Source organism: Bombina bombina, chromosome 5 (genome assembly GCF_027579735.1).
Source record: "Bombina bombina isolate aBomBom1 chromosome 5, aBomBom1.pri, whole genome shotgun sequence".
Taxonomy (NCBI): Eukaryota; Metazoa; Chordata; class Amphibia; order Anura; family Bombinatoridae; genus Bombina; species Bombina bombina.
The window spans coordinates 854,400,965-854,423,571 of record NC_069503.1 but is presented as its reverse complement, the minus strand read 5'-3'; the positions used below and the strand labels follow the sequence as shown (position 1 = coordinate 854,423,571).

Below are 22,607 nucleotides of genomic sequence, written 5' to 3'. Positions count from 1 at the left end.
CAATTGGCTGATAGGATTCTATCAGCCAATCGGAATTCAAAGGACGCCATCTTGGATGACGTCACTTAAAGGACCAGTCATTCAGTCGTCGGCCGTCAGATGAAGAGGATGCTCTGCGTCGGATGTCTTGAAGATGGACCCGCTCCGCTCCGGAAGGATGAAGATAGAAGATGCCGTCTGGATGAAGCCTTCTGCCAGTCTGGATGTCCTCTTCTGGCCAGATAGGATGAAGACTTTGTGTGTGGGTGGTGGGTTTTAATGTTGGGGGGGTATTGTATTTTTTTTTACAGGTGAAAGAGCTGATTACTTGGGAGCAATGCCCCACAAAAGGCCCTTTTAAGGGCTATTTGTAATTTAGTATAGGGTAGGGAATTTTATTATTTTGGGGGACTTTTTTATTTTATTAGGGGGATTAGATTAGGTGTAATTAGTTTAAAATTCTTGTAATTCTTTTTTTTTCCTGTAATTTAGTGTTTGGTTTTTTTTGTAATTTAGTTTATTTAATTTAATTGTAATTAATTGTAGGTAGTTTAGGTAATTAGTTTAATTATAGTGTAGTGTTAGGTGTAATTGTAACTTAGGTTAGGGTTTATTTTACAGGTACTTTTGTACCTGTTTTAGCTATGTAGTTATTAAATAGTTAAAGGGACACTCAAGTATAAATTAAACTTTCATTATTCAGATAGGACTTTTAATTTTAATTGACTTTCCAATTTACTTTTATCATCAAATTTGCTTTTTTCTCTTGGTATTCTTAGTTTAAACTAAACATAGGTAGGCTCATATGCTAATTTCTAAGCCTTTGAGGGCTGCCTCTTATCACATGCTTTTTAAATCTCTTTTCAACACAAAGAGACAGAAAGTACACGTGGGCTATATAGATAACACTGTGTCCAGGCACAGAAAGTTATTTAAGATCTAGCACAATACAATGCTAAATTTAAGACAATAGATAATAAACAGTCATAGTCATGTGATCAGGGGGCTGGAAGAAGGTTCCTAGATACAAGGTAATCACAAAGGTAAAAAGCACATTAATATAACTGTGTTGGTTATGCAAAACTGGGGAATGAGTAATAAAGGGATTATCTATCTTTTAAAACAATAACAATTCTATGGTTGACTGTCCCTTTAATAACTATTTAATAACTATTCTACCTAGTTAAAATAAATACAAAGTTGGCTGTAAAATAAATATAAATCCTAAAATAGCTACAATGTAACTATTAGTTATATTGTAGCTAGCTTAGGGTTTATTTTATCGGTAAGCATTTAGTTTTAAATAGGAATAATTTATTTCATTGTAGTAAATTTATTTAGATGTATTTAAATTATATTTAAGGGGGGTGTTAGGGTTAGGGTTAGACTTAGGTTTAGGGGTTAATAAATTTATTATAGTGGCAGCGACGTTGGCGGCGGCAGATTAGGGGTTAATAAATTTAATATAGTTGCGGCAACGTTGGGGGGGCAGATAGTAACTATAATAAATGTGTCGGAAATGTTGGGGGCAGTAGATTAGGGGTTAATAAGTATAATGTAGGTGGCGGCGGTGTCCGGAGCGGCAGATTAGGGGTTAATAATATAATGTAGGTGTCAGCGATAGCGGGGGCGTCAGATTAGGGGTTAATAAGTGTAAGATTAGGGGTGTTTAGACTCGGGGTTCATGTTAGGGTGTTAGGTGCAGACAAAAAATTCATTTCCCCATAGGAAACAATGGGGCTGCGTTAGGAGCTGAACGCTGCTTTTTTGCAGGTGATAGGTTTTTTTTCAGCCAGCTCAGCCCCATTGTTTCCTATGGGGAAATTGTGCACGAGCACGTTTTGCCAGCTTACCGCTACCATAAGAAATGCTGGTATTACAGTGAGATGTGGAGCTAAATTTTGCTCAACGCTCACTTTTCTGAGGCTAACACCGGCTTGCAGAAAACTCGTAATACCAGCGTTGGCTTAAGTGAGCGGTAAGAAAAAAAGGTTTGTTAGCCCCGCACAGCCTTACCGACAAAATCTCGTAATCTAGGCGCTTATTTGCAATGGAGGTTGAATCATTTTGATTACAACTGTACATATATATATATTTATATATATATATATATATATATATATATATATATATATATATATATATATATATATATATATATATATATTCTGACATGCTACCATTGTAGAAAGACCATAGAATATAATATTAGAAAATCCATTTATAAAATGAGCAAATACATACCAATAATGGAAAAGTCTACACAATTTATCTTTACTCATAACAGAAACAATTAGGCTAAAAAAGCTACGTCTGCAGCTTCATAAATGAGCCAAAAGACTTTATTTCACCTGCAAACTATCTTGTCCTGCTCAAACCTGAAGAGATTTTGTCATATATATATTTATTTTATTTCTCTCTAATTGTATTAATCTTTTTTGCATAGATTAGAGTGGAATGTATTTTTTTTAACTTTAATTTGTTCTGTAAGGTTTTGAAGGTAATTTTGTGTTACCAGTATCCTTCACAGTGGAACTTGTTTACACCACAGTGTAAACAACACCAAGTGTTGATTATAATTGAGCTTAGCTCACAATTCACAGATGAATTAGGTACAAATCTTTCTGAATTACATAAGTTTCAAGTTGTCATGTTGCAGCAAGTTTTATCTAATAGATATTAGTTACATAAATTAGTTTTATTGAATGTAGGTCCTTTTCTAACTTAAAGGGACACTGAACCCAAATTGTTTCTTTTGTGATTCAGATAGAGCATGCCATTTTAAGCAACTATCTATTTTACTCCTTTTATCAAATTTTCTTCATTCTCTTGGTATCTTTATTTGAAATGCAAGAATTTAAGTTTAGATGCCGGCCCATTTTTGGTGAACAACCTGGGTTGTTCTTGCTGATTGGTGGATAAATTAATCCACCAATGAATAAGTGCTTTCCAGGGTCCTGAACTAAACAAATAGCTTAGATGCCTTCTTTTTCAAATAAACATAGCAAGAGAACAAATAAAAATGTATAATAGGAGTAAATTAGAAAGTTGCTTAAAATTGCATGCTCTATCTGAATCATGAAAGAAAAAAATTGGGTTCAATGTCCCATTAAACAATTTCAAAAGTTCACACATTTAGACTGCTCTCAAAAGAGAAAAGAAATTGTGCAAATAATTTTACTATAATTAGTTACATATTTGTAGTGATTAAAAAATACCTATATAGCATATTTCTCAGAGGTGTCTTTTGCCTCTCCTGCCTCACTAGCCTTCCAGTTTCATGAGTCCCTACGTTATTCAACAAACAAGTTACCAAACACAGCAGTTATAAGATAAAAATGTATTCAAAATGTATTCCAAAGTTTAAAATCACAATAGAATAAACATCATGGTGGTCAAACAGAAAAATGGAAAGGTCTGGACTTGTTTCAGTATATTGACTGTAATCATAGACCACAAAGCACCTCAAGAAAATGTCAAATATATAATGACATCTAAAAGAGTTTCTAGATGTTTCGTCATGACTAAAAAGAATCAAAATAAAAAACAGTAGTTATAAAGGAGGCAATATTACAGATATGAGAAAAAAATGGAGTTTTCAAGTGCAAATATAGGGGTTGTTCAATGTGTGAATACATCACACATGGAACAACAATGGTGAAATCCCACACTACAGGTGAAAATCTCAAAAAATTAAAAATCATTTAACCTGTGATGCAAGCTATGTCATTTATCTGATCACCTGTAGCTGTGAGATTCAGTATTTGGGACGAACTAAAGGAAAATAAGACAGAGGTGGTCCGAACATGAAAGCAATATTCAAAGAGGGTTGCTCAAATATAGTGTTTCAAGACTTCATTTGAGACATCATGGAAATGATAAATGTAACATGGTGATCACTTCTTTGGAAACAATCCTGCTATCTGCTAGAAATAACAGGATGACTCTGTTAAGACACTGGCCCCAATGATAAAAAGTGCTACGAGGCGGCAAAATATTCAAAGAGATCCGCAGCTATGTTGAGAAAGCTTGTTGAAATATTCCAAGCTCCCGACATGGCGTTTACTATAGAACCAAACAATACACAAACAGCACCTTTTTTCTTTGTTTTCTGTTTTTTGTTTCCAGTGGAACAGAGGAGAATGCTTTCCTCTCCAATATTCAAACGTTGTAATAATCCACAGCACCACAAACGTTAGAAATGTATTCTGGTAAGTACAAATGCAATGTTTCGGGAACAGTTCCCTTAATCATGCATAAAGTCAACAGGTGTGCATTGAGTCTTTATAAAGGGAAACTTTAACCCTTCCTACACTCATCAAGATTACAATAATATAGCACCACCTAGCTGGTGTCATACAATAATATATTCAACTACAACAAATTACTTTACTTTTAGACTAAATTCTTATCAATAAACTATACTATAATGCAAACCTATTAAAAATACCTATATTAGACAGATACCTCTAAATATTTGACCTCAGAGAAACACAGCAAAATCTAACTCCCTATTCAGGCCCACAGGGATCATGGTGTTAAGCTTATGGATCCAGAAGGATTCCTTTTGTTTTAATAGTTGTTCCCTATTACCCCCTCTGCATAGCCTACCTATGCCATCAATTATTTGCCACCTAAGCTGACTTATACTGTGCCCAGCCTCCAAAAAATGATTGGAAACAGGGGCATTTAGATCTCTACAGCGAATATTTGACCTGTGTTGACTCTCTCACCTTTCTGGTCGGCTCACCTAAGTAAATCCTCAAACAGGGACTATTTATTAGGTAAATGACATAGGATGAGTCACACATGTAATGTTCCCTAATTCTAAACTTTTTACCTGTTAGGGATGCAAAAACACTTTACCTTTAATTACCGCCTTACAGCTGGCACATCACAAACATAGGAAAGTGCCTGTGTTTTTAGATGTAATATAGGTTTGACCCTGTACTTTTCTAGATCCCACATCACTCTTATCACTCTTAACTAGCATGACCTTTAAATTAGGTACTCTCCTATAAGCCATCATGGGGGTTATCTTTAAAGGCTTCAATGTCAGGATTGAAATCCTTCAGAACATTCCAATGCTTGTATATAATCCTGGAGATATCTTTACTATAGGTGTTATATTGAGTGACACAAACTATCCGCTGTGGTTTTTTCTCTTTCTTAATTCTAACCGGTGCTTCTTCTAAAATCCTTCTTCTCTCCTCATTTATCATAAAACCAGGGTAGCCTCTATCCTCAAACCTCATAGCCATTTCATTTAGTCTCTGTTCTGCCAAAGAATTGTCTGATACTAGTTTTTTAACTCTCAGCATCTGGCTACGTGAGAGAGAATTCTTTAGCCGATCAGGATGATAACTATCATATGCTAATAATGTGTTTCTGTCTGTAGTTTTTTTGTGAATATCTACATTTAACAAACCACTAGAGTTCCTATATACTAGAGTATCTAAGAAAACAATGCTTTACTCACTGAAGGAAACTATAAATTTGACTCCATTAATGCATTGTTCAGCTGTTCAACAAAGGAGAGAAAGGCACCAACGTCACCCCACCACACGCCAAACACATCATCTATGAAGCACCACCAGGCTGCTCCATAGAATTTAAATAATGTATTTTCATATACAAACTTTTCTTCAATCTGTCCCATGAAGAGTAGACAAAGGAGGTGCCACAGTATTATTACAGAATGATTTCTATGTAACAGAGATAGAGAGTCAGCTTAAAGATAACATCACATATAGAATGTTGAATGGCAACCCAGTATTTCAGTGAGGAAAGTATTGTTTTCTTAGATACTGTATTATATAGGAACTCTAGGGGTTTGTTAAATGTAGATATTCACAAAAAAACTACAGACAGAAACACATTATTAGCATATGATAGTTATCATCCTTATCGGCTAAATAATTATCTCCCACGTAGCCAGATGCTGAGAGTTAAAAGAATATTAACAGACAATTCATTGGCAGAACAGAGACTAAATGAAATGGCTATGAGGTTTGAGGATAGAGGCTACCCTGGTTCTATGAAAAATTAGGAGAGAAGAAGGATTTTAGAAGAAGAAACGGTTAGAATTAACAGTGTATAGTTTGTGTCACTCAATATAACTCCTATAGTTAAGATATCTCCAGGACTAGTTCTGAAGGATTGCAATCCTGACATTATAGCTTTTAAAGACCCCCCATGATGGCTTATAGGAGAGTACCTAATTTAAAGGAAATGCTAGTTAAGAGTGATGTGGGATCTAGAAAGTACAGGGTCAAACCTATATTACATCTAAAAACACAGGCACTTTCCATGTTTGGGATGTGCCAGCTGAAATGCGGTAATTAAAGGTAAAGATTTTTTGCATCCCTTAACAGGTAGAAAGTTTAGAATTAGGGAACATTACACGTATGACTCACCCTATGTCATTTAGCTAATCAAGTGTCCCTGTTCAAGGATTTACTTAGGTGAGACGACCAGAAAGGTGAGAGATAGGATGAGTCAACACAGGTCAAATATTCACTGTGCAGATCTAAATACCCCTGTTTCCAGTCATTTTTGGAGGCTGGGTACAGTATAAGTCAGCTTAGGTGGCAAATAATTGATGGCATAGGTAGGCTACGCAGAGGGAGTAATAGGGAACAACTATTAAAACAAAAGGAATCCTTCTGGATCCATAAGCTTAACACCATGATCCCTGTGGGAGTTAGATTTTGCTGTGTTTCTACAAGGTCAAATATTTAGAAGTATCTATCTAATATAGGTATTTTTAATAGGTTTGCCTTATAGTATAGTTTATTGATAAGAATTTAGTATAAAAGTAAGGTAATTTGTTGTAGTTGAATGCATTATTGTATGACACCAGCTAGGTGGTGCTATATTATTGTAATCTTGATTAGTGTAGGAAGGGTTAAAGTTTCCCTTTATAAAGACTCAATGCACACCTGTTGACATTATGCATGATTAAGGGAACTGTTCCCGAAACGTTGCATTTGTTTGTACTTACCAGAATAAATTTCTAAAGTTTGTTTATAATATTTGGTGCTGTGAATTATTACGGCGTTTACTATACATGTAATTGGTCAGAGATGCTGGATTAGACAACACCCAGCATTGTCGATAATAATGGCGATGCATAGTAAACGATCCATTGAATATTACTGCCGTCTACCTAATCGCTTATCCTAATACCCCTAAACCGAAGTACCCCGCGATCACAAAATAACACTAACCACCACATACCCACCGCAAGTCACTAATTTTTAACCTCTAAACCTCCACATACCCACCGCAAGTACTATCCTTTTAACCCCTTTGCCACTATATATCCACCACAAGTGTCTATCTATTAACCCCTATGCTGCCACATACCTTCCACTATTATCTAACTATTAACCCCTATGCCCAGGGCCGCCACTAGAAATTTTGGGGCCCCTGACGTAACCATTGATCAGGCCCCCCCCCCCCTTGACATGTGCAATTTTTGACCAAGTGACTAAAACGTATATATGCACTTTATTCTTAAGTGTAGTCAAACTTGGAAATGTTGTAAAGTAGGTAGTAACACACAAACACAGAAACACACAGACACACACATAAGGATTCACATATAGACACTCTAGCAGACACACAAAGAAACACACTCAGATACAGACACCCAAACAGACACTCAGCACTTGTTTACATTGACCTGACAAGTAATGAGGTAGACTACAGTTTTGTCAAAAAAGGAGATTTACAAAACAAAATATGGAGTTCTGATTATCTTTTTGTCAAGGAAGATGCCAACTAAATGATGACAACAGCATGCAGTTTCTGAAAGGAATGGCCCTGAACTGCCTAAACAATAATTTAAAGGTTAAATGGTGGATTGGTGACTTCCAGAAAGGTCTCATTAGTCTCAAAGTCTGTAGAAAGATGTGAATCAGTAGACAGCCTCAGAAAACACACAAAAACATACACACAGAGAGAGAGAGAGACAACCACATAAAACACAGAAAGACATACATACACACCCTCACTGAGACATCCACAGAAAACACACAAAGACATACACACACTCTCACAGAGACACCCACAGAAAATGCACAGACATACATACACCCTCACAGAGACACCCACAGAAAACACACCCCCTCACAGAGACATCCACAGAAAACACAGACAAACATACATACACACACACACACACCCTCTCAGAGATATATCCACAGAAAAAAAGAGACATACACACCCACCCTTTACAGAGGCATCCAGAGAAAAAGCACAAAGACATACGCACACACCCTCACAGACATCCACAGAAAATGCACAAAGACATACACACCCACCCTCACAGAGAGACCCACAGAAAAAAAAATACATACACACTCAGAGACACAAGAAAAAGCACAAAGACATAAACACAGACACCCACATAAACACTCACAGGAAGTAACATTTCTTCACATTGCATCCCCTAAATCAACAGTGTGTGGCATGCATGATAAAAAAAATTGCAGAAATTAAGAGATCACTTTTCAAAGAATCATATTTGTAAATGTGCAAACAAAAATAATTCTGTGAATTCAAAATTGTACATTAATGATCTGGGTAGATGGCTAGATGAAGAAAAGTACTTTTAAAAGGTTGACATATGTTTGTTTGTTTTTCCCCATTTTCCCCCAACCAAGAGCACCACTTCAAATATAGTGTACAAATGTTCCCATCTGTCAGCTGTACTTATGGATTTTGAAAATGCTGTACTCTTTATGGTCTTGGTGGAACCATAAGCTGTGATACTCATACCATTAGATCTGGTTAAATGCACAATTTAGGCTTGTTTGTATGTATTTCAAAATTAAGTCAGCTGTAGTGTAAACTGAACAGTTTTAAGTTAACCTGTCTCATTTCAAACACTGAGCAATCTTATTCTGAGAGTATAACATTTTATGCAGATTTAAAAATCTTAGATAAAATTCCTCCTTGCATCTGGAAAGTCCTTGCATAAAGGGGCAGTAAACAGGGATGTAATATATATATATATATATATATATATATATATATATGTATTTATTATATTAATTTAAAAAAAATGCCAAAAGGGCACCTACCATTTGTGAATTGAGGAGGAAACATTTCTGCATGGCTTTAAATATAGAATTTCTAAAGTATTGTCAAATAATCATAAATATACTGCTGCTAAAAAAATGTGTTTTTATGGACCTCTGGCCCCACCATACAACTACTACCACACTGAAGTTACAATCCATAATTGCACAAAGAAATAAAAAACATTTACTAAGTCCTACCTCCTCTGCAATGCTGTCTGACTCAGGCACACACTGTACAAACAAAGTGTCAAGTCTGTCTCACACTGTGCATAGTGGTTTAGTGCACACTCAGAAATCCTCTCAAATGCTAATACTTTACTCCTTTTAATAACATTTCCCATGCTTAGTTAGCACTCTGCTGTAGTTCCCACTTGTGGCTGCCAAAATTTTAAAAAAAAAATTTTTTAGTTGTTCTTGCCTCATGGGGCCCCCCTGGCCCATTGGGCCCTGAAAGGAGTCACCCCTGTCACCCACTGATGGTGGCCCTGCCTATGCCACCACATACCCACCGCTACTATCTATCTTGAACCCCTATGCCACCACATACCCACCGCAATAAACTATTATCCTCTATGTCTCTAACTATTAACTCCTATGCAGCCATATACCCCAAATGCAAACTAACCCCCTTAGTTAGAAATAAAAAAAATAAACTAAGTAAAAAAAATAATAATAAACCTAAACCACCAAACCCCAAAAGCAATCTAACCCTGCTCTACCTAACACCTACCCCCCTCTAAACTAAAAAAAACCCTGCACTAGTGCATTGCCCTAAAGTGAGTTAAGGTCTTTTTTTTAAAAAACAATCCTAACCTCCCCTCTACATTAAAGAAACCCCCCAACTCTATCTAGCATACAAAATAAAATTAAAAATAACAGACCCTATACTTAAAAAACCCACCCCAAAAAAGCCCTAACTAACTCCAAAAGTGTTACTCACAGTGAGTGTTACTCACAGTTGATCGGGGATCCAGCTCCTCTTGATCCAACATTGGGCCCTCTTTGTCCCAGTGCCGGTGACCCATCTGGTCTTTTTTAAATTCTAATTATCCTTTTCTATTGTTTGGCAGTTGCTCTCTTCTGGGAGGAATGGGGGGCCGGATTTGAGCAGTCCCCCATTCTGCCAGAAGGTAGCACCTACAAACAAGTGGTATCCCTAGGTGCCTCATTAAATTGCCGACAACATACTAAAAGACCGACTTGCACCCTATTCGATTGACACCCCTTTTAAGAAGTGCCAGTCCGTCACTGAGTTCAATAAAGCCCAGATAGGATGGAGAGGTTTTGCCGGTCCTCCGGCAGTCAGCGAAATAGCTTCATAGTTATAATAAGGAGGTTTATTATATTATAGTTTATTTTAGTGATTTATTAATTGAAAGTAGGCAGTTAGCTGGGTGTTCCAGGGGATTGTAGTTTAGACATTATGTCAGTGTAGGTGGTATTAGGGACTTAGCTGGGCATTCAGGGGAGGTGTAGATCAGACGTGATGTAGGTGTAGGCAGTCAGGGGTTGTTAGCTGAGCGGTGCAGGGGAAAAGTAGGTTAGCAGTGATGTAAGTGCAAGCGGTCAGTGAGAGGTAGCAAGGCAGAGCAGGGGGAGTGTAGGTTAAGCGTTACGTAGTTATAGGCATTCAGGGGGAGTTAACAGGGTGTGCTAGTGGGAGTAGCCTGCACTTTGCTTCAGACACATCGACACAAAATCGATATGTTCAAAGCAGTGAAGTGCAGGTTGCAAGGAGGGTAGCGGCCAAGTTTGTCTCGCTAACTATCAGCTGCTGAGACTACATTGCCTGAGCTAGTTAGTGTAGGTGTAATAAAACTTAGGTCCCCACGGCAATATTTAAAGTGTGCTTACACTTTAACTAATTTTAGTTTCAATGAGCATATTGTCTGCGCCGTGTAGGCACACTTCAAATAGGGCCCCCCCCCTCCCCAGCAAAATGCCAACAAGTGGTGATGTCTGTGATGTGGACAGTGTAGTCATGCTCCCATTGACTTCTATGGGAGAGACATTGCAGTCCCGGCATTGCTCAGGCACGCCCCTTTTCTTTGAATATTTTGACAGACTGTCATGCTGCTATGCCGAAGAGTCCATCAAAGCAGTTTCCCGACGGTCTGTCAATGCTTTGAATATTGGGGCCAGTATGAGACATTTTAGATATATACATTTAGATCTTTGTATCCGGAAGGTTTTAATGATCCAATAGACACAGAGGCTTTTTACATCATTAGATCAGGTAAGGACACACATTATTCATAATATTTGAATCATACTACTACCTTGATCATGAGCAGAGGAAGAATAAAGGGAAATTAAATTAGCTATTAACCAGCTGTAGTTCCTCTCCTAAATAAAATATTTAAAAAAATGCTACTTCTTGACTGGGGTTTCATTATTGTAGTTGCAAAATCATGCTTGAAAGCCCAGTTATAAAGACGCCTTTATTGAAAGTCACAATCACGACAATGTGAGTGTGAATTAGAAACAAACATTTACAGAAAGTGATCGCTGCACAGCAGTTCTAGATGTTGGCATACTGATCTCACTTTTCCTGAAGATGCCAAATGTAAATATTGGCCCTGCCCACTGCAGACAGACTATACAATAACGATGAATAGAGCTTTAATGTATGCATATACACCTACAAAATGTATCTGTGGCCATTTCAAAGCTTCTTGTTCCAAATTGTCATAGAATAGTTTCAAAGATGTCAAAAAGGCCAGTTCAGGACTTTATCAAGGTGCTGAATTTGGTAAGTGTAAAGTGGTCTTGAAAACCTTTTTGGATTGTGATCACTGAGAAAATGTCAAAAAGCATGCTATTGTGCTTTCATTGAAACAAAAATACCCTTTTCAGGCAAAAACAAAAATGCTAAAATAAAAAATCAGCCAATAGATTGAAATAGTTTTTTCATTTTATGCAACTTAGATTAGATGAAAAATAAAACGAAAGAAGTAATATTCATGTTACCAGATTTCTACATCGAACATAATCACGTACAAAGCTCAGGATCATTCCATTATGGTATTCTTGGGTAAAGAAAATTTTACCTGGCACATTTTTTTAATTTTTTTTTTTATATTTTCCCGTGGCCCTATATTTTGGCACTTTACTTGTGACAAAATGTATATCAGTGCTTCTCAATTCCTTAAAGAAAATTCCATAAATTACTGAATTGTAAAGATTTCCCTGAGCACAGGTGAGTCAGCCAAAGTGACTGACTATCTGACCAGTCCAGGCAGAGAAATACAATCTGGTCTGTAATTGATGTGTGAGGGTAGAGCAGAGAAACCCTGAATTCTGTGATACATTGATTGTTTACATTAGCTGCATCTGGGTAAAAAATAATGAAAGGACATGTGCTAGAGTACTCACAGTTTGATAAACATGTTACTAAGGTACCAGTCCACCCTACCAAATAGCTAACTACTGATCACAGTGTTACATAAAACACATAGGCCTAGATTTGGAGTTCGGCGGTAAAAGGTCTGTTAACGCTCCGCGGGCTTTTTTCTGGCCGCACCATAAAATTAACTCTGGTATCGAGAGTTCAAACAAATGCTGCGTTAGGCTACAAAAAAGGAGCGTAGAGCATTTTTACCGCAAATGCAACTCTCGATACCAGAGTTGCTTACGGACGCGGCCGGCCTCAAAAACGTGCTCGTGCACGATTCTCCCATAGGAAACAATGGGGCTGTTTGAGCTGAAAAAAAACCTAACACCTGCAAAAAAGCAGCGTTCAGCTCCTAACGCAGCCCCATTGTTTCCTATGGGGAAACACTTCCTACGTCTGCACCTAACACTCTAACATGTACCCCGAGTCTAAACACCCCTAACCTTACACTTATTAACCCCTAATCTGCCGCCCCCGCTATCGCTGACCCCTGCATATTTTTTTTAACCCCTAATCTGCCGCTCCGTAAACCGCCGCAACCTACGTTATCCCTATGTACCCCTAATCTGCTGCCCTAACATCGCCGACCCCTATATTATATTTATTAACCCCTAATCTGCCCCCCTCAACGTCGCCGACACCTGCCTAAACTTATTAACCCCTAATCTGCCGAGCGGACCTGAGCGCTACTATAATAAAGTTATTAACCCCTAATCCGCCTCACTAACCCTATCATAAATAGTATTAACCCCTAATCTGCCCTCCCTAACATCGCCGACACCTACCTTCAATTATTAACCCCTAATCTTCCGATCGGAGCTCACCGCTATTCTAATAAATGGATTAACCCCTAAAGCTAAGTCTAACCCTAACACTAACACCCCCCTAAGTTAAATATAATTTTTATCTAACGAAATAAATTAACTCTTATTAAATAAATGATTCCTATTTAAAGCTAAATACTTACCTGTAAAATAAACCCTAATATAGCTACAATATAAATTATAATTATATTATAGCTATTTTAGGATTAATATTTATTTTACAGGCAACTTTGTAATTATTTTAACCAGGTACAATAGCTATTAAATAGTTAAGAACTATTTAATAGTTACCTAGTTAAAATAATAACAAAATTACCTGTAAAATAAATCCTAACCTAAGATATAATTAAACCTAACACTACCCTATCAATAAATTAATTAAATAAACTACCTACAATTACCTACAATTAACCTAACACTACACTATCAATAAATTAATTAAACACAATTCCTACAAATAAATACAATTAAATAAACTAGCTAAAGTACAAAAAATAAAAAAGAACTAAGTTACAGAAAATAAAAAAATATTTACAAACATAAGAAAAATATTACAACAATTTTAAACTAATTACACCTACTCTAAGCCCCCTAATAAAATAACAAAGCCCCCCAAAATAAAAAATGCCCTACCCTATTCTAAATTAAAAAAGTTACAAGCTCTTTTACCTTACCAGCCCTGAACAGGGCCCTTTGCGGGGCATGCCCCAAGAATTTCAGCTCTTTTGCCTGTAAAAAAAAACATACAATACCCCCCCCCAACATTACAACCCACCACCCACATACCCCTAATCTAACCCAAACCCCCCTTAAATAAACCTAACACTAATCCCCTGAAGATCTTCCTACCTTGTCTTCACCATCCAGGTATCACCGATCCGTCCTGGCTCCAAGATCTTCATCCAACCCAAGCGGGGGTTGGCGATCCATATTCCGGTGCTGAAGAGGTCCAGAAGAGGCTCCAAAGTCTTCCTCCTATCCGGCAAGAAGAGGACATCCGGACCGGCAAACATCTTCTCCAAGCGGCATCTTCGATCTTCTTCCATCCGGAGCGAAGCGGCAGGATCCTGAAGACCTCCAGCGCGGAACATCCATCCGGACCGACGACTGAACGACGAATGACTGTTCCTTTAAGGGACGTCATCCAAGATGGCGTCCCTCGAATTCCGATTGGCTGATAGGATTCTATCAGCCAATCGGAATTAAGGTAGGAATTTTCTGATTGGCGGATGGAATCAGCCAATCAGAATCAAGTTCAATCCGATTGGCTGATCCAATCAGCCAATCAGATTGAGCTCGCATTCTATTGGCTGTTCCGATCAGCCAATAGAATGCGAGCTCAATCTGATTGGCTGATTGGATCGGCCAATCGGATTGAACTAGATTCTGATTGGCTGATTCCATCAGCCAATCAGAAAATTCCTACCTTAATTCCGATTGGCTGATAGAATCCTATCAGCCAATCGGAATTCGAGGGACGCCATCTTGGATGACGTCCCTTAAAGGAACAGTCATTCGTCGTTCAGTCGTCGGTCCGGATGGATGTTCCGCGCTGGAGGTCTTCAGGATCCTGCCGCTTCGCTCCGGATGGAAGAAGATCGAAGATGCCGCTTGGAGAAGATGTTTGCCGGTCCGGATGTCCTCTTCTTGCCGGATAGGAGGAAGACTTTGGAGCCTCTTCTGGACCTCTTCAGCACCGGAATATGGATCGCCAACCCCCGCTAGGGTTGGATGAAGATCTTGGAGCCAGGACGGATCGGTGATACCTGGATGGTGAAGACAAGGTAGGAAGATCTTCAGGGGATTAGTGTTAGGTTTATTTAAGGGGGGTTTGGGTTAGATTAGGGGTATGTGGGTGGTGGGTTGTAATGTTGGGGGGGGGGGGGTATTGTATGTTTTTTTTTACAGGCAAAAGAGCTGAACTTCTTGGGGCATGCCCCGCAAAGGGCCCTGTTCAGGGCTGGTAAGGTAAAAGAGCTTGTAACTTTTTTAATTTAGAATAGGGTAGGGAATTTTTTATTTTGGGGGGCTTTGTTATTTTATTAGGGGGCTTAGAGTAGGTGTAATTAGTTTAAAATTGTTGTAATATTTTTCTTATGTTTGTAAATATTTTTTTATTTTCTGTAACTTAGTTCTTTTTTATTTTTTGTACTTTAGCTAGTTTATTTAATTGTATTTATTTGTAGGAATTGTGTTTAATTAATTTATTGATAGTGTAGTGTTAGGTTAATTGTAGGTAATTGTAGGTAGTTTATTTAATTATTTTATTGATAGGGTAGTGTTAGGTTTAATTATAACTTAGGTTAGGATTTATTTTACAGGTAAATTTGTTATTATTTTAACTAGGTAACTATTAAATAGTTCTTAACTATTTAATAGCTATTGTACCTGGTTAAAATAATTACAAAGTTGCCTGTAAAATAAATATTAATCCTAAAATAGCTATAATATAATTATAATTTATATTGTAGCTATATTAGGATTTATTTTACAGGTAAGTATTTAGCTTTAAATAGGAATCATTTATTTAATAAGAGTTAATTTATTTAGTTAGATGTAAATTATATTTAACTTAGGGGGGTGTTAGTGTTAGGGTTAGACTTAGCTTTAGGGGTTAATCCATTTATTAGAATAGCGGTGAGCTCCGATCGGAAGATTAGGGGTTAATAATTGAAGGTAGGTGTCGGCGATGTTAGGGAGGGCAGATTAGGGGTTAATACTATTTATGATAGGGTTAGTGAGGCGGATTAGGGGTTAATAACTTTATTATAGTAGCGCTCAGGTCCGCTCGGCAGATTAGGAGTTAATAAGTGTAGGCAGGTGTCGGCGACGTTGTGGGGGGCAGATTAGGGGTTAATAAATATAATATAGGGGTCGGCGGTGTTAGGGGTAGCAGATTAGGGGTACATAGGGATAACGTAGGTGGCGGCGCTTTGCGGTCGGAAGATTAGGGGTTAATTATTTTAAGTAGCTGGCGGCGATGTTGTGGGGGGCAGGTTAGGGGTTAATAAATATAATACAGGGGTCGGCGGGGTTAGGGGCAGCAGATTAGGGGTACATAAATATAACGTAGGTGGTGGTCGGCAGATTAGGGGTTAAAAATTTTAATCGAGTGTCGGCGATGTGGGGGGGCCTCGGTTTAGGGGTACATAGGTAGTTTATGGGTGTTAGTGTACTTTAGGGTACAGTAGTTAAGAGCTTTATGAACCGGCGTTAGCCAGAAAGCTCTTAACTCCTGCTATTTTCAGGCGGCTGGAATCTTGTCGTTAGAGCTCTAACGCTCACTTCAGAAACGACTCTAAATACCAGCGTTAGAAAGATCCCATTGAAAAGATAGGCTACGCAAATGGCGTAGGGGGATCTGCGGTATGGAAAAGTCGCGGCTGAAAAGTGAGCGTTAGACCCTTTAATCACTGACTCCAAATACCAGCGGGCGGCCAAAACCAGCGTTAGGAGCCTCTAACGCTGGTTTTGACGGCTACCGCCGAACTCCAAATCTAGGCCATATACTGAAACACACAATTCTATTTTAGATACTTTTTAATCAGATGAGGTTTATTTTGTATAGGGCTATTTTGATGTGGCTTTAACACTGCATTAATGCCCATAACTTAAAATTGGCATATTTTATATTAACTTATAAGCTACAGATTTTTCTTTATTGGTCATTTTAGCAATGTTAGTTACAGATGCATCATTGCATGATTTTTATATCATATTTATTTGTTTATGTATTTGTAATTATGTTTTAGGTCAATTACACAGGAGCCAGCATGAACCCTGCAAGATCTTTTGGACCTGCTGTCATTATGAACAGATGGGAAAATCACTGGGTATTTTTTTTTTCTGTTGTAAATTCAACCTCTTAATATGAATTATATACAACCAAAGGTTTTGGCAACATAATTCACACATTCAAGAACCTGTTTTGTCTAAATATCACAAACATTTGCTAGTTGTAGAATGCATATTCGATTACACTGCTTTCAGAGAAGCCTTCTAGTAACTAAAAGCTTATTTAATTTGTACAAAAAAATTTAAAGGGGAAATTTGTTTGTTTTAATTGCTAGAATATATATACAAAAGGAATGCGTGTGATATATAATCACTAGAGGGCGCTAAAGTGCAACTGGGAGGATATATCTCTGGTTATCGGAGCCCATATGGATATGGGCTCCAAACAAATTCAAATGAAGAACCTATTCACAAATATAGTGTGCTCTTGACTGTGACACTATCTATGTGATCAAAGAGATCAGATAAAAAATGATGAATAACGACTAAATATATATAAAACTACAGCTGCACCTCTCAACACATATACTATAAAAGTAATGTAAATCAGAATCCTAAAACAAGTGCAAGAAACACCAGAGGGCGCTAATGTGACTAGAAATTGTGTACACCATATATAAAAATATTATAAAACAAATGAACAATTGATTAATTAAAATGGATAATGGCACCTCATTAAAACGAATGTCCCAGTATAAAAGTCCACTATAGAATGTGTAGTCTTATGATTTGACCAAAAAGTTCAAGATTTTCTTCAACCGTCAGCAGTGGACTCTCCCTACTGCAGAATCAAAATCCTTCTTTTTCGGATAGAAGCCAATCTGTGTAGGATTTAAACACAAACAAGATCGACCATTGTGTGCATCCACAGCCCCAATATATCTCACACAGCAGTATTCAATTTCCAGGGTACTCACACTTTTGCAGAGCACACCAGTGTGCTTGTGGAAATGGACTGGTTATCAGAGCAAACCAGCTTGCTCTCTCCGGTATGCTCTCTCCTCACAGGTGTGGAAAAAAGACAGATCCACTGGCTCCTCACAGCAAATCAGGATACTAAGACTTCACTTAGCAGCGGCTTGGTAATGAGAACCTCACTTGTCAAGGAATGGCAGACAATGATCATAAAAAAACAAGTCTTTAATCATTAGTAAAACCAAAATCCTTACAATACAAGTAGGTGGACAATGTGTAACAATAAAATTTGCTACGCGTTTCTCGGCTCACTTGGCCGTTTCCTCAGGCATCAGGTCGATCTTGTTTGTGTTTAAATCCTACACAGATTGGCTTCTATCCGAAAAAGAAGGATTTTGATTCTGCAGTAGGGAGAGTCCACTGCTGACGGTTGAAGAAAATCTTGAACTTTTTGGTCAAATCATAAGACTACACATTCTATAGTGGACTTTTATACTGGGACATTCGTTTTAATGAGGTGCCATTATCCATTTTAATTCCTCTAATATATATACAAAGCTTTCTAAAGTATTAATGAATCATAGAAATTCATTAGAAATTAATATATGCTGAAAAGTTGTGATTTCTGATTTGTAACTGCTTATTTATATTGAGTGGTTAAAAATAGAGCAGTAAGCTAACGAAGTTGCCAACATCTAAATGTAAATAGTTTACGGCTTCATTTTTGTACCAGATTTTCACTGACTATTTTGTGCAGTGCGTGCTGTCAGTCTATATCATGTAGGTGTAAGTTAATGTTCTGTTAAAGCTTCCATCTGATGTCGGATTTCTCTAAAATCCTGCCATAACAAGTATATTGCTATGTTAACTCGACCTTACATTATAAAATTTACGTTTAAAGCTTGCGCTCCTTACCTGTGATCTCCTCTAGAGAGAAACATAAACAAAGAAACATTGAATTCATTAAAAAAATTAAATGAAAAATGTTTTATTAAAGGAAAAAGATTGTTTTGGTTTTATTAAATTTAAAAATGTATTGATATATGTAAAATTTAGTCCTACCATATACATAGGACTATAGTTGGAATTTTGGAGATATGCGCTTGATTATATTTGTACTGTATATGTAAATACATATTGTTATTTAAATAGGAACATAACTCCAACTGGGTTTCCATCTGGGCAGGACCCTGGCTGTCGGGTTTGATGGAAAACGCGCCATCGGAAATTATTGCTAAGTGTAATGACTTAAGAGAGCAGTTTTTCTATTTTGCGACCTCGTAAAAACAAAATTGTAAACCAAATTGCAGCTCACTGGAAACGAGCCATAAATTAGTGTTTCTGTTTTTCTAAATAGTGCTTGCACTTAAATGGCTATTATATTAAAAAAAACATGCTCTCATTTGTTATTGCATTTCATTTTTTAACTATACAGGCCCTGCAAATCTATATGTTCAACCCTCTCAATGAGATTAAACACATAGGGCCAGAGTGGAGTGCAAATTAATACTTCCGCTTAAGCGTTAATTGCGCTAGAAGTAAGCTTTTTGCACTTATCGGGTTTGAAAAACAATTATATAGTGCAATGTCACGCTAACCCTTCTCTGATAAATCAGTTTTACCAAGTTGCAACACAATGGGCCAGGTTACAAGTGGCATGCTAATGCTAGCACGGGATGCGATAAGCAGTACTTCTAGACCCCGCTTATATTAGCACACAACTTCATATTACAAGTCCATTGTAAATCAAGTTTACCAGAGTAAGTTTAGTGACAGCGTGGCAAAAGTGTGTAGGAGCGCTCAGATGCTAAAGATATAGACTAAAAAATAGAGCAAAGATATTAATATAAAGGTAAAAGTCAGGCTATACACGATAAATTAAAAGTGATATATGCTGCAAAAACACACTAAATGTTACAGAGTGTACAATAAATAGCAATTTATTAATAAAAGAACAGTATTAAAATAGGACAACTCCGATACTAAAACAAATAGCACAATGTGGGACTAAATAGGGAATATTGCCACCACTTAAGAAAAAATTGAGACAATATCTCTAAAGAAACCGCAAGGATTCCACAGGGGTTAGCAATTCAAGCTTAGTAAGTATCCTAGAACGAATATAGGCACAGTAGCTGGCTTCCAGACTGAAATAGGGGCGAGAGCAACATAAACTTTTTCGGACAACTCAGCCTCTGTGTTTCCTTTCCTCTGCCGTGTAGGTCACGTGTGCGTATGACGTCATGATACTACGATCGTATTGGTAGATACTTGAATTTCGAATCTATAGCTAATCTGCTTTCCATATGTAAAAATATCAGCTGCATCCGCTCTTAATTGCAATGTAGCATGCCGGATGACTCTTCAGAGGTTTGTCAAAGGCTTGCCTTACACTCTAAACTTGGGCATAAAAAGAGACATGAAACTCAAATTGTTTCTTTCATACTTGTCTTATTCAGGATAGCAAGTCCAGATTTATTGCTTGTTCTTAAAATGTTAAATTTAGACAAAATTATATCTAATCATACATGGCACCAATCATAAATAAATAATTTGTGTCAATTTAAGTGAAAAAAGTTCCTAAACATCAGTAATTTTCATGGAATTGTTATGGAATTAGTTAGCTGACATATTTTACTTTGGGATTGACTGAATACATTTTCTACAGAAACCCCCTTGGGACAAATAAAACTCTAATTGCTTGAGAAAAACCTGTAGTGAACAGTTATTTGTGTGTTTAACCAATCTAAATGTAAGAAACCCATATTCATAAACCAGTCTACTCAACTAGTTCAATGATCATAACATAGCATAATGACAGTAAATTAGGACAAACACTACTCAAGTTAAAAACAAAGGTATAACATACAGAGATGCACAATGGTTTACTTCTAATGTAGCAAAGCCATTTATTTTAAATGACATATTTCATAAATTCAGTAATACTTATATAGTTCATTGTCTGAAATAAAATGTTGAAGAATAAATATTAAGCTTTATACCAATTATATTTATAGCTTACACTGAATTTATCTTTCTAGGTTTATTGGGTTGGACCAATAGTTGGCGCTGTTATCGCAGGAGCTCTATATGAATATGTCTACTGTCCAAATGTTGAGCTAAAGAATCGCCTGAAGGAAGTTTTAAACATGGCGACCAACCAATCAAAAGGCAAATACAGTGAAGTAGATGAAAATAAAAGTCAAATAGAGTCGGATGATCTACTACTGAAGCCAGGAATTGTCCACATTATTGATGAAAAGAAAGAGAAAGATCCTACTGGTGAAGTATTATCTTCTGTATGACTAGAAGGAATCAGCGAGACCAGAGAACAACCATCAAAACTGTCTAAAATTTTGTTTTCTATGAAAGAGACAGATCTATTATGAAAATGTTGCATAGCTGCTAATATAAAAACAAAGAACATGTACAAAATGAGGACTATTTCTTAACTAAAGATTTTTACTTCTTTTGGCAGTGTCCCTTTGGCAAATGAAGGTGAATATAACTAATACTTTACTTTAGAATAAGTCAATACTGAGCCTAACAAAATGCCAGTTTAACATTCATATTGACAGTATGCATTAGTTTTAAATACCCACTGGCAAACTCTAACAAATGATTCTTATTCTGACATATAATTGGCTATTGTCAGCACTGATTAAGGAATCTCCCCTTTAATCACTCTTTAGAATCTTAGTGACAACAAACGTAAATATAAATAGTTCAAAGTAAATGTAGTTTTTCAAATTAGAAACTGCATTAGGTGAAAATTATACACTTAAAAATAAAGTTTTAAAATAATGTTACCCTATTCTTGTAAAAGTCAACTTTTTTTAAACAATACTTTCCAAAAGAAGTCATAGCAGTATGAAAAAAAAACTTAATGGCTTCAGGATGTAGAAAAAAAATCATTAAATGCAGTTCTTTTTCTGTCAATGTATCTTTCTCGACGTTTGATCTGCGGACTGCAGCAATTCATCAAGACACATGAAATAGTCTGAATCACACACTAAAAATAGAAAACTGATAAATAGATTGTTTGTTCTCCAAATTTAAGAGATTCTTTCTTTCCAAAGTGTTTACTAGGTATTTGGAATCATGCTATATAAGCATATGAAACTCATTATTCACTTTGTGCGCATTTGAATAATCTTGTCCATAATCAGTTTTTGTTTACTAAATTTACTACATTGATGTATTCAAATATCATTTGCATTTTCTATATTTACTGCTGGTTACCAGATATGCACATGGCTATTGTATATATATATAATTTAAGAGACTGTAATTGTGAAGTGATTATGTTTTGTTTTGACAGCACATTGAAAGAACCAGATTTAAAAATTCTTTGAAAAATTATAAATTTAGTGTTATGTATATAGCTGATTATCAAAGTACTCAAATGTGATGTTTTCTGTAATCCTATTTTACATTTATAAAAAACAAATGTTGCATTTTTTATGCTTTGTTTTCCAATCATTTTTACATGTACAGTACAGTACCTGTATGCTTATTTTTACTTCAATATACAAGTCGACAGTAACTTATCTATGTTGTTATTATCAACCAGCCTTCAGTCATTCTATTGTATCTCTACAGATATAAACA

General features: G+C 36.6%; 1 protein-coding gene across 1 annotated transcript in view; it reads left to right on the top strand.

Moving 5' to 3' along the window:
* AQP4 (aquaporin 4) overlaps window positions 1-22,084 on the top strand; it is a 38,915-nt gene extending 16,831 nt beyond the window's left edge. The window contains exons 3-4 of the mRNA XM_053713132.1: window positions 17,039-17,119; window positions 21,038-22,084. Coding sequence (XP_053569107.1) covers window positions 17,039-17,119; window positions 21,038-21,301 — 345 coding nt within the window. The 3' untranslated portion in view covers window positions 21,302-22,084. The remainder of the gene's footprint in view (window positions 1-17,038; window positions 17,120-21,037) is intronic.
* The last annotated feature ends 523 nt before the right edge of the window (window positions 22,085-22,607 follow it).